Source organism: Saccostrea cucullata, unplaced genomic scaffold, assembly GCF_032062105.1.
Source record: "Saccostrea cucullata isolate Sc308-1 unplaced genomic scaffold, CSIRO_AGI_Scuc_v1 ctg6749, whole genome shotgun sequence".
NCBI classification, from domain to species: domain Eukaryota; kingdom Metazoa; phylum Mollusca; class Bivalvia; order Ostreida; family Ostreidae; genus Saccostrea; species Saccostrea cuccullata.
Window position 1 is genome coordinate 1 of NW_026932671.1, and position 14,104 is coordinate 14,104.

At 33.8% G+C, this 14,104-nt stretch overlaps 1 protein-coding gene across 1 annotated transcript; it reads right to left on the reverse strand.

Annotated features, from left to right (window-relative positions):
* Positions 1-9,948: 9,948 nt before the first annotated feature.
* On the reverse strand, positions 9,949-13,334 carry LOC134235755 (serine/threonine-protein phosphatase 6 regulatory ankyrin repeat subunit B-like). Its single transcript, XM_062717903.1, has 2 exons — positions 12,743-13,334; positions 9,949-12,350 (listed from the first exon to the last, which is right to left on the reverse strand). Exons 1-2 carry the CDS (start codon positions 13,320-13,322, stop codon positions 9,949-9,951), a joined length of 2,982 nt encoding a protein of 993 aa, XP_062573887.1. The 5' UTR covers positions 13,323-13,334.
* Between the last annotated feature and the right edge of the window lie 770 nt (positions 13,335-14,104).

Genomic DNA, 14,104 nt, shown 5'->3' on the forward strand with positions numbered 1-14,104 from the left:
ATCCACAAGCCTATGAGGAGAAAAGTCCTGCCAAGAGGGTACTACGGAAACGACCATCCTATAATCCCTACTCCAAGTCTGCATTTGTGTGGTCTTCCTCTGATGACGATTTTGAAAAGGTTAAAGTCATATATGGCGTATTTTTCAAACGTCCAGTGTAACTAAAATGAAAGATCTTTAAATTTGTTTTGGTACTTTACATAAAGATAGGACTATCCTCAAAATTACACAGCTCAAATCAATCACGTTTTATAGATATCAGAGATTTGAAACAATAAGGAATTCATTTTTGACTCTGCATTTAAATTTCAGGTACAGTTCAAAATAAAAGTCACTTTAACCATATAAATATCAGAATTGGCGAAATAACAAATCATGTAAATGTAAACTTAATATTGTGTCTTTATTTCTAATTAGCCAAGCCACATATAGCTTAAAGTTCCTGTGATCTTTGCAAACTAATAGAGTTGTAATGTTTTCTAACCTTTGTAAGGTTTATATGTGATGAACTCTGTTTTTTCTTTATCAAATCATGATATTCCTGTTAACCTGTAAATTTCTTGTCCTTACTTTTAAATTTGTTGTCAAGGGTCTTTGTTGTCTGTGGAAGGGTCATGTCTTGTGCAGAATTTTATGATAAACAGCCATTAAGATTTTCATGCTCACTCAGTTCTGTTGGTGTTGGTATATAAAACGTGTTGGAAAAACATGTGTCCCTTCCATTGCTAATAATCTTCAAATTATGGTGGCTTGAAACACATGTTGCAATAGATATGGAGATGTTTTTAATGCAATCTGAAAAGAATGAGCACGGAATAAATCACAGCTCCAATTATAATAGATAGTTTTTGATAGCCCTGAATTTAGCAAGAGTTACTTCCCATTGGCTAAAATATTAAAGGTCGATCAACTCAGTACCTATTCAAATTAAAAGAGGGGGATGTAGAAATATTCGGAGGAAGATCTTAATTAAATATATATTTATAATATATTTATTTTAGGAGGAAGTCTTCCAAATAAGGGATCTATATACTAATATATAGTTAGTATATAGGTCCCTGTCCAAATATATACATCAGGAAAATAATCATCCCTCAAGAATGGCACGTCTAAAAAGTTAACGTTTGGTTGAACAATGAAGGAATACAAGCATTTGGACCTCTCAATATGGCAACCAAAGGGAAATAACTCTTTCTAAAGTCATCTACCCATTACTGGCATTTAATGATTTAGAAGATTTTTACAATAAGTTGCCTGCAAAAGTGTAGTAGGCCTACTACTTGGGCTACTGCAGTTATTGAATAACTGCAGTAGCCCGAGTAGTAAGCCTACTACACTTTTGCAGGCAAAAATGATATATTTTGCTCAAATATGACGTAAAACCGATTAATTAAAAAAACGTCTTTTCATTATCTATCAGCCGAAACTGCGCGAAATGGAAAGGTTATTAATTAAGCCTGCAGAAGTTACCGTTAAATTTTATCCAAAAAACTGCATAAAGTATGACAATTTTCAATGAACACTTACTGTTGAAACAGAATAAGTGTAATGCCAGCAATGGTTCATATTCTGAAATGAATTTCATGTGAAAGCATACCCTGCTGTCTGCTGAGATTCCTCAATGATCATGGTGTGATCAGGATCGGTTGGCTGCTCAAAATGTCAACGTCAAGATAATAAGCGCGAAGTTATGGATTATTTCATTGGCTGAGCTGTATTTCCAGGACCAATGAAATCCCGCAAACATAAGATGCGTCTAATATGCGCAGAAATGACAAAAACACGCTTACATGTACTAAATTTCCGGTTTAGGTAAATGGCGAAAAATTATAATATTCATAACGTCAAATAACGTCAAATTAATCACGTCAAATGTTATTTGCACCGCGGTGCAATAACGGTATTATGCCGCTATATAATCTCATCAATCTTTGTCATGTGAAAATGCCGATGTTCTATCAAAATATATGCGGAGTGAAAAAATTCGTTGTGCATTTGAAACTGTAATTCATCTGTAATATATGAGACATTTTGGCACACATGCAACAACTTGGGTGAAAACTTTTATTTATGACATAAAGAACTATATGCGGTATATTGCATATATTTGCCCCCACAAAAGTCAAATTTTGAAAACTTCCTGAAATGTGCTGAATTCAATAAATTGTATGAGAAATATAAATTAACAGAAAATATTATAGTGTCAAAGCAGTGTATTCACAATTTTTGTTTTTATGACGTCACAAACTAGTCCGATTTTATATCCTTTTTCAGAAAGAGGACAAAATGGACAAAATTTCAACAATTTTAGCTTTAAAATTTATAGAGCGCAAGTTTGTTCAGGAACAATATTGACATATTTCATTGATTTATCATTCTACACATTATATCAAAATATTGATCCTGAACACACATGCGCTCGGTAACTTTTACTCAAAATATCGACTAAATATGTACATTTTTCTGTAAAATTAATAAAAAACTGAAAGCTACGTCATGTTTGTGACGTCATTACGTACATATGCCGTCATTACTAATGAAATTATTCAGTGCTTTGAAGTCAGCATATACTCCGCTGTTTAAGAACTTAATTAAATATATCTCCATCAACGTTTGATTTGGGGGGCAAATACTGGCTATTGCCAAATAAAGTTCTTTATAAATGTTTTATCAATAAAGAATTATTTTATCAAGGTATGCGCAAAGACAAAATAAGCCTTAATTATCGTTATGAACATTCGTACGATCATAATGACTTGGATAATGTCCAAATATATGCTATGATTTCTGCTGACTATGTTGCACACCGTGAGGACGGACAGCATAATAACATAATAAATGCAAAGTGTAGAAAAAATATTACAGCTCCAGCATATGGTTCTAGACCACATGTCAAGTGACATATTGCCATACCAAACCCTCCCCCCAGATACCATGTTGAATGAATTAGAAACAACCGCTCTATCTAGATGCATCGCAACCGGGGGGGGGGGGCTTGGTTAGATCCAGTCCCATTTTTTTTCAAAAGATAGACATTATGTACATTGTAAGCATTGAAAATTGGGGCTTACCTATTTTTGGTTTAGTCCCCACTTTCAATTTGTTTCCAACCCCTATGCTATCTATGAAATTACATGTATATTCTAGAGAACAGATATCGCCTTCATCGCTAACAGCCAGGTAAAATTATCCGTTAAATCAGTTAATGATAAAACTTTTGGAACATATACAATGAATTAATTCAATGACCAATTCACGAAACATCAGTTGTTCTTAATTTTTTATCATACAGATTTTTTTTTACAAATGATAGCTGCGATTTAATTAATTTCTTTTTATTATATACACAGCAGTATCTTTTTGGCGTATATATTACATATATTATATTATTGTCTTTAAATAAACAGGTACTAACGTTATCTGCATTATTATATGTCACACATCAATAATTTTTTGTCATACATGTAATATGAGTGATATTGTGGAAATCCGAACACCCCACTCCCTCGGCATTACCCCTAGACATCTCTCTCTCTCTCAGCTTTTCATTTTATGTCGAGGCTCTACCTCCCTTAAGAATCTACACTGCTATAAACAGGCTTGCTAATCTTGGTTGGCCTTTTTCCCTTAGATTTGAGGTTGAACAAGTTACATTTTCATTAAGAGAGGAGTAACTCAAAATAAAAAGACATAGCAAGTAGCCTCCCTTTAAGTAACCTCCCTTTAACATTTTTTCATGTGGCATGAAGGCGATACTTGAAATTTACTTCCTGCAATCATAAAGAGCTGTCACAATCTCAGTACATGTAGTAAGTTACGAGGGGTAATCAAAAAGTTCGTGGACTAGCGTCATAAAATTAAAACCACTTTAGGTACATCAATGAATTATAAAATATCTGGTTAACTTCATATTTTCTATCTAAAGAATATACATGTACCATAAATCATTAATATTATTTTTTAATAAATTATTAATGTTTTTGTAAGTAATGGTATGTCCAGGCGGCGCAACCGCGAACACAACGTTTTTGCGACTTACGTGTGTCTGAGAGAAACTATTTTTATATGATCATTTGACATCCAAAAATCCCGTTAAGTCAGGTATGTGTCGGGACACAATTGTTCAATAAAATATGAAATTTTTACTTCATTCTGGAAGTGCTATGAAATTAAATCGTAAATTTTACACGGAATGTCCAACTAAATGAGGTCTTAAAAATGACGTAAAAAGGGGGAGGGGTTTCCGTTTCCAACATTCTATAAAGTTTTGCCCCTGACAAAACTGGTATAGACCTAAACTATGTTGAAACTGGCTACAGAAAAATAATATGCATCAAGAGTACTTGTCTTTTAATGTCAACATAGATTCAGAGAGAAAAGGGATACACAAATAATATCAATTTGCAGTCAAGGTGTGAAAAATCAATCACGTCAAAAAATGACGTTGATCATGTGTTGTAGATATTAAACTCCGAAAAGCAAAATATGCCGGTGGCACAATCAAGCGCGGATCTCTCCAAATGTATTAATCCATTTGGAGTATTATATTCATTGAGGCCACTGTTCATGACATTGTAAATTCATATAAACAAAGCAGGTTTATTAAGTCCTTCCTCAGCTCCAGAGAATCTCATCCAAAATTTTTATGAGGTAGAACAAGCGAACATTGAAAAAACAATGACGTTATCGGGCGTCATGAAAATAAACAGCGACAGCGCCGGGTGATCATATGATGTCGTTTTCAGATTATAATAATTTGGCAAATAATGAAGGTATCAGGCTGAAACTTTCAACATTTCTTTATTTTGTGTTGTTTTATGTTCCATATAAATTTTGAAAGCACAGACTACATAGTACTAATTTTATAGCCTCAGTCCACGAACTTTTTGATAACCCCTCGTATTCGTTTGTATCAGTCTAATAAAGGTCATCACAAAAATTAAACACGATCTAAAATCAATATATTTTCTCAAGTTGTTTATTTCTGAATCAATATTTGAATTTTCTAGGTTCAATACTTCGCTACATATGTTTATGTTTAAAATCTCGGATCCTAAAATAGTTTAAATAATAAATATTTTAAAATTAATCGGTCTTCTTGAAATGCCAACAGCAGTTTTGAATCTCATGTTGGTTTTGGAAAGGGGCCTACATGGCTTTTAACTCAGCCAAACGTAAATCATTTTGATCTTTTTAATGAGATTTGTGATACCAGTCGACTTCACGACATACACAATTTGTGTTTTGTAAGGGGGTAAAACAATAATTTTCAATTAAAAAATACATCCTGGTAGTTGATTCTGATGAATTGTTTATGTTGAAAATATATTCTAAGCTTTATATTCCGACTACTTCGCTCAGGAGAAGATAAAGTTTGTCGGGTGATCTCTCTTTGATTACATAGTGACCATGGAGACGGGATAGGGAAATAAAACATGCGTACTTTGTTTGTAAAATAAATAAGATTAGGGGGAAATAGTACACATTTTTTTCAAAACATTCAGCATAATCAATGATAAGTTAAACCTAGATCGCTGCGCGTGACTAAGAAGTCTTGGGTTAAGAATGAGGCGCGACATGAAAACAAGTCGACATTATTGCATCTTCATGCAGTCATGCTTATATAGAGACTATACTACGAGCGGGAGATTTTCGTACCTTTTTTTGCAACACAACACAAAAAAATTTATAATAAATGGAACATCTACATTTAAAAACGTATTAAAATTTGCGAAATCTATATAGAATCTTGTTTCTTTTCAATGAATGTGAGTAGGCCTAAACCCTGATGTAACGAAGAAATTTGAATCATACGAAAAGTATAAATTTCAATGTGGCCACACCTTTTAAACAAAATAAAATAACGTTCTATTTGTTCATTTTTTAATTTCCTTTTTAATAGTATGAATTTAATTTTGTTCAAAAGGTGTGGCCACAGCAAAAATTTGAACCAAAGACGAAAAAAATGCTTTATTTTGATGAAAAGTGGCAAAGTGCAAATGTTTCGACGTTTTCTGCACAAAAATGACGTCATCAAATGAAAATTTTGGCGTAAACTATTCAAGTATGATACCTAAGGATAATATTTCCGTAAATAAGTTTCTTCTTCCCCTCACTTTATTTTTCCTAAAATCATTGGGCCGATTTAGCACATTCGTGGATTTATCTCTTTCTTTTTTGACTCCGATAAACAAGTTACAACACAAATGCTAGGATACATGCAAAAAGAATATGCTACAATTTGATCAACATCTTACAGGACTTATTCCATAATTTATGAACGATATACTTAATTATTCATACTAAAACGAAGTCGGGATATCCTTTTCCACAAAATGTAGGACTTGAAAGAATAAAACTGTGATTTCTGTCCGATAAGATTCCCAAGCAATTTGTGTGAAGCTGGAAGATACTCAATAACATCTTTACATATTTCACAGATATGATAAATAGAATAAAAACAGTAACGCATATATTTTCGTTGTTTCTGTGAACAGCTTTTAAGAATATGAAATAAAAAAGAAATACCCGTACGAAACAGTCCGGGCGGCTTGGACACGGCTCAGGCACGGATTCCGTCTCCAGAAACACGTGCTTTAGCATCCCGTGCTCCTATGTAAAGTATGTATGGAAAGCCGTGCCTAAAAGTGGTCGAGGCACGGACACCGCACGGGATATTGGCCGAATTAATTAAATGAGATCACACATGGGCGACTTCGATTCATACCCGAGTATTAACTCTTGGTTGACGTCACATGACCAGATGTTTACACAAACATGTGGTTTTCAAGCGAACTCATATAAGTTTGAAGGGTAGCGAAAATAAAATAAATTTCCTCTATGGGTTTTAAAAGGCGGTCGAATAGGTCCATTTTGACATCATCTGTTGAGTTATTTTTTTCTGTAGCTTTTGCTGCAGTTGAAATGTTTTTCTTTTTCAGCTCTGAACTTTTTTGGTTTCGAATTTGAATTTATATTTCTGCTGTTATCGGGCAGTAAGCCTGAAAAATCTAATCAAATAAACATTAAATCATATAAATTATAAAGCGTTTATGTATTAAGTGCGTTTCGAAGTTTGCTTTTAAGGATAAGCGATGCTTAACATAATATTTAGTAAAAAATAATTCCTATGTTCGGGTTTTTCTTCGACGCCGCCATATCGAAACTCTAGTAATCCTACTGCATGGCTGGGTTAGCTTGGGTAGAGTTCATAAGGTCATATGACGTATTTTGAGTAGTAACTATGGTCGTTCGATTGAAACTCAAGTAACTCGAGTACGTACTCGGGTACGAATCGAAGTCGCCCACGGTTTTACAAAACCCGTGTCAGAAAGCCGTGCTAGTTTCCATATATGGACTCCTGGATTCTGTAAACCTGTGTCTGAAACCCGTGTCTTTTCCATATATGGAGACACGGTTTTTTGGAAACCCGTGTCAAAAAAGTCGTGCCGTATACCATATAAGGAGTCACGGGACCTGTGCATTTGTTTAAATCTAGGTCATGGCCTTTAGAGAATTTCCTGATGTTACTGTGGACGCCAAAATCGAGACTGAAACCAAACTAATTTCACGTTGCTTTACATTAATGCTTAGTTTTAGAATTTCAGAAGTTAAAAATCTTATACATGTTATATGAATGTGTCCATTGACTATCTGTATAAGATTTACTTTTTCAGTTACAATCCATGCTAGTTTTTAATTAAGATTTTATTGATAATGTACAATATTCAATTGTAATTTAATCTAGTAGGTAAGTTTGCACAATCTGAGAGAGAATTTAGTTTAAATAAAACTTTCACTAGCTAGCAAAGTGATGTCACATAAAATATATACTAAAAAGGATTAGTGAAAGTCAACTAAAGTCATTCAAATAAACCTAAACTATTTCATCATGTTCATTGTCAACATTGCTTTACAGGAAGATCATGAAAATTGAAAAATTGACTTATCATGCTTATTTATTCTAGATTGTAAACACTTACTGAATTTAGTTCAAAAGTGAAGAAATTATCCCAGAAATTATTCCAATTGATATCTATTAGTTTAAGATCATTGGAACTAAAGCAAAAAGACACATTCTTAGACAATGACCATGAATCCCTCCAATGTGATATTCAAATAAAGAAAGTTATGATTGAGCATGCTTAGTATAAAGCCGTGAGATATAAATAAATAGTTTGAAGCAAAACCCGCCTGAGTTAAAAACCGTCTCCCTGGGACACGGATTCCGTGCCTCCACACGGGTTTCTGTGAGTGAGGATTCCCCACTTTCAGACACGGAAGCCGTGTCCGTGTCTTGGACATGCAGAATCCGTGAGGCTTTTGAAAAACCCGTGCAGATTCCATGTCCTAGCCGTGCCAAAGCCGTGCCTATTCCGTCTTGAACTTTTGTGCGGGTTAACGTACTTACAGATTTGTTTGGGAAATCACTAGTAAATGTCCATGGCGGTGCAATATTATGACGGAACTGGTTTACTAAAAATACACTTAAATATATACCTGTAAAGATCTTGTCTGTTATCATTGAAATTCGTTGGTTGGGCCAATGAATCTATTTTTCGAAACTTGAACCCTCTTTGTAGGCTGTATTGATTTATTTATCAGATTTTTTTTGAAAGAGGCGATGGGACGAATACTGATACATGTTTGTGTACAAGTGAAATGAAACAAATAAAAATAAGCACAGGCCAAGATATTATAATGATTTAACGGTTATTTTCTCAATGTCAATTGTTGATGTGGTGACTCAATCATGGGATCAAATGATTTGTAAAAAATAATTATGATAATCTTAGCTTTAATTTAACAATATAAATAGTTATTCTGTGAAAATAAGTTACATTCATCATCATAAAGGAAAAGTTGATTCTTGCACTTTACTGTATTTTAAATGGTAATGTTCCTTATGTCTATATATACAATTTATCATTGAGTCAAATGCTGATTGACGTTTTTTATGCTAATTGTTAATCCATTATTTTTACACTGAATTGACGACAGATGTTCCCGTTATTTCCTGATCATGACAAGGAGCACTCGGTGGGTGTGACCAGTTAGAAGGATGTGCTCACTCCTCCATGGCACCTGATCCCACCTCTGATGTTTTAGAGGTCTGTGTTTGTTCTTTTTCTGATTTGTATTGTTTTATGGAATTTGATATTGAATACGTTTGATATCTCCATATCCTTCTTTCATAACAAAAATTGGACTAATTAGGTTACACACAAGTGTTTCAAAGAAGGATTAAGTTGCGGGTGTGACCGATCAGCAAGGGATGCTCACTCCTCCATGGCACCTGATCCAACCTGCGATGTTTTAAATGTCAGTTTTTGCTATGCTTCTATTATTTTGTATTGTTTTATGGACTTTTGATCTTGGATACTGTTCGTTATCTCCATATGTTTCAGTCAACAAGGGAACAAAGAAAACAAATTCATTTAAATTCTTTATTGTCAATAAAGCACAATGCATATACATAAATTTGAATGTGTAGTTATCCATATACTACACAATTTTTAACTCTAGGAATCTTGCTTCTAATATTTAATCAGCATCTGATATAAAAACAAATATAAACACTCCCAGGATTGTTTTGTAGATACAAACTGATATGGATTAAGCAAAAAAGATTGCATTGAATACTTTTTTTCTAAATTCTAAATTCATAGGAAAATCAAGTAAAAATTGTTTTTCATTTTAAACAATAGCTTTATAAAGAAAAAAAAAACTATTTTCTCTATGAATGACAGGATTACAATATCTTCCTGTTTCTACATAAAACACGTTACACATTGAGATTCGAACCCACCACTACACCACTCGGGCGACTTTAATAATTATAAAATGCACACCTTATATAAAAATGTTTGAAATCACTTCTTTTTTTACTTATTCCTTCCTAAGTAAAATACAATAATAATTGATAACTATTTCATTTGCATGCAACATCTACAGATGCATTTCTTTTCGTCTTTGCCCCCTTCGGGAATCAGAAGCGGTGCTCTCTAGAAATTTTGATACACTTTTGAATTGATACACTTTAGCAATATCTAATGCTGTTAGTTGATTTTTGTCTTTGACATTCAATAAATGAGGAAAAGTGTTTACAAGGTATTTACACATATCTAATTTTCCATTCATACAACACAGATGTAGGACAGTTTTCCCATCATTTCTAGGAATTTCAACTTTAAGACCTTTTCCCAACATAGATTTGAATAATTCAATATTTCCAACCCAGGATGCCTCATATAACGCATTTTCGCCATCGTTGTCCTTGATATGAAGTAATTGAGGAAAAGTATTCACTAAGTACTTACACATATCTAATTTCTCATTCATGCAACACAAGTGGAGCACCGATTTCCCGTCGCCTCTCGTTGTTATAATGTTAAAACCTTTTCTCAACAGAAAATTAAATAAATCAATGTTTCCACCCCATGCAGCCGCATGTAAGACATTCGCACCATCAGAATCCTTAATGTTTATCAAATCAGGATAACTTTCTGTTAAATGCTTACACATAGCTAGTTTTCCATTCATGCAACAGATGTGGAGGACTGTTTCCCCGTCATTACTTGTGGTGTTTATATCCAAATCTTTTCCCAACAAAAAGTTTAACAAATCAATGTTATTGCCCCTAGATGCTGCAAGTAAAACACTCACTCCGTAACTGTCTTTGACATATAGTAAATGAGGATAGGTTTTGACTAAGTACTTGCACATCTCTAGTTTTCCGCTCATACAACATTGATGAAGCACAGTTTTCTCATCATTTGAGCTTACATTGATGTCAAAACCTTTTTCCATCAGGAATTTGAACAAATCAATATTTCCACCCCAAGCAGCAGCATGTAAGACGTTATTTCCTTTTCTATCCTTGATGTATAACATACGAGAATTATTTTCTGTTAAATACTTGCACATCTCTAGTTCTCCATTCATACAACAAAGGTGCAGGACAGTTTTCCCATCATTCTTTCTTGTGTTGATATCAAATCCTTTTTCCAACAGAAACTTAAACACGTTAAGGCTACCGCAGCGGGCTGCATCATGTAAGGCATTTATTCCGTCATTGTCTTCGATATAAAGTAAAGGAGGGAAAGTGTTTACTAAGTACTTACATATCTGTAGATTTCCAATCATAGAACAAAAGTGGAGTACAGTTTTTCCGTCGAATCTTTTGGTTGTGATATCAAAACCTTTTTCAAACAGAAATTTGAATAAATCAACGTTACCACCACATGCAGCTGCATGTAAGACATCCATGCCACCTGTATCTTTTATGTATAATAAATGAGAATAATTTTCTGTTAAATGCTTACACATATCTAGTTTCCCATTCATACAACAAATGTGAAGAACTGTTCTCCCATCATTGCTTGTGGTTTTGATATCCAAATCTTTTCCCAACAAAAAGTTTAACAATTCAATGTTACCACACCATGCTGCAGCATGTAAAGCATTCTCTCCATAATTGTCTTTGACGTCTATTAAATGAGGATAAGTATTGACCAAGTACTCACACATGTCTATTTTTCCGTTCACACAACATTGATGAAGCACAGTTTTCCCATCATTTGAGCTTACATTGATGTCAAAACCTTTTTCCATCAGGAATTTGAACAAATCAATATTTCCACCCCAAGCAGCAGCATGTAAGACGTTATTTCCAATTCTATCCTTGATGCATAACAGATGAGAATTATTTTCTGTTAAATGCTTGCACATCTCTAGTTCTCCATTCATACAACAAAGATGAAGTACAGTTTTCCCATCATTTGAGCTTACATTGATGTCAAAACCTTTTTCCACCAGGAATTTGAACAAATCAATATTTCCACCCCAAGCAGCAGCATGCAAGACGTTATTTCCAATTCTATCCTTGATGTATAACAGATGAGAATATTGTTCATTTAGATACCTGATCATATCTAGTTTTCCATACATACAACATATATGAAGCACAGTTTTCCCATCATTCTTTCTGGTGTTGATATCAAATCCTCTTCCCAAGAGGAATTTGAGTAAATCAATGTTTCCTGATTCAGCTGCCCAGTGTAAAGGAGACCTACCTTCGTTGTCATTATAATCCAGAGAAAGTAAATTTGGAAACGTGTCACAAATATACCTGACCATGTTCAGTTTGCCGTTTTGACACGCGTAGTGGAGCACAGTGGAACCTCTACTAGACCTACTGTAAGGGTCACAGCCATTCTTAATCATATTTTTAAAGGTTGTTTCGTCGCCAGCAAATGCAACTAAATGTAGAGCGTTCCCATCTTGATCATTTTGCAATTCAAGTTTGTTTATTTCTCCTTTGTGTTGGTCTGTATCTCTGGCCAGTGAATCTGTTCAAAAAGGAGGTACTAATATAATTATGGGGTTTTTTTTTCGGAAAAAGAACAAAAAAAGAAATCTTTAAATTGACTAGATTTAAACCATTTTTTTCAACATCAAGTAAAAAGATTTGTTTACAATAGATAACTATAAGTCAAGCATTTTGCCCGTACACACTGAATTTACGCATACAATACAGAACATAAAAACTATAAGGAAGACATGTCTTCACACTACCTTCACATTTAGCATTTTCAAACATTTGTATTGGCTTTCAAGTCAATATGGCTTCCCGTTTGCGCACAAATAAAAAAATACGATTGCATTAAAACTTTTTTGTCTACCTGTAATAGTAATACACAGTTTATTGATACAGTGATGTTAATATGTTATTTATTCGTACCTATAGAATTAAGTTTGACGATCCATTTCTTTTCCTGAACAGGGTCCATTGTTTGTGTCTTGATAGAGTCTACAGACATCAGATGTTTTGGACTGCCAAGATGACCGTCGATATCTTCCACAATTATGCGAATATTGTTGAATTCTACTTGGAAATTTGCATCGGATATGCCTTTATTGACAACATGTCCGTAATATCTGTTTCTGACGAGTCTTATACGCTCTATATTTGCCGATACACTTCTGTCTGTAGGTTCAGGATCATTACCCCAACCTTGACTGTGTGCAGGTAGGTTAGTCACATTACGTAGGAGAGTATAGAGCAAATATATATCTAAATCTGAATAATCTCCACTGTAGGTATTTGATGATGGCGGAAAAATCAAATCAGTTTGTGATTTATTGAGCGTATTTCTCGTATCTGACCTCAACCAGCTTTTAACTCTCCTGGACAGGTCGGCAATTGGCACTTCCTTTTGGAGCACGTCTCTCATGACGTCAGCACAGGGGCCCAGTATCAGGCGGGAGATCCGTGCTAAGTTTTTTGTTTCTGGTGTAGACGCGTACTTTGAACAAGACATGATCTTGGTTTACATTTATTCTATACCATTTCATTGATTTTCATCTAAAATAAGAAATATTGAACAATAAAATCTAATTTTTATTATTTATAATAACAGCAATTGAACTTTAAACATTTCATTCTTTCTAATTTTTTTTAAAAATGATTACATTTTTCTCAAAAGTTGCATTTATTTCTCATTTTTTTAATATTTTTAACGCAACGTGTAAATTTCGTGTTATATATTGTCGATTCATCCATAACACGATCGATTGCACTAACAATTGTCAAAATTCAAGTAAGTGTAAAGAAGCTTGATTGACAGTCACATTATCAATTTTAATCCATTTTTTTCAAAAAATATTTTAGGTCATTTGAGTCATTCAAGTAACCTATTGCAGTTTTTGTCCGTCGTTATTCTTCATCTTTTAATATTCGAATATTTTCAGCTTCTTCTATAAAGCAGCTGAACTAATTTTAAACAATTGTTTTATATCATCCACAAGTGAAGTGAAACAAACATTTTGATTGCTGTGGTTCTAGCTCCCTGCTCCCGTGGCCTAAAAATCAGGATTAAATAATACTACCAAAATTAATGCAATTTTTCCAAATCTACGTGATCTACCTGAAAAGTGCTTTTGGAAGATTTCAGAATCTCAGTGAAGCTCTTTGATGAAAACAATAACACCATACAATTATCTTGCATTTTGCAATCGACGAATGTTTGGTCCTCATTGTTCAGTTCGATCAAAATATGAATGGTAGTGCCGTAAAGGACCCACAAGAATATTTAAAATCCGG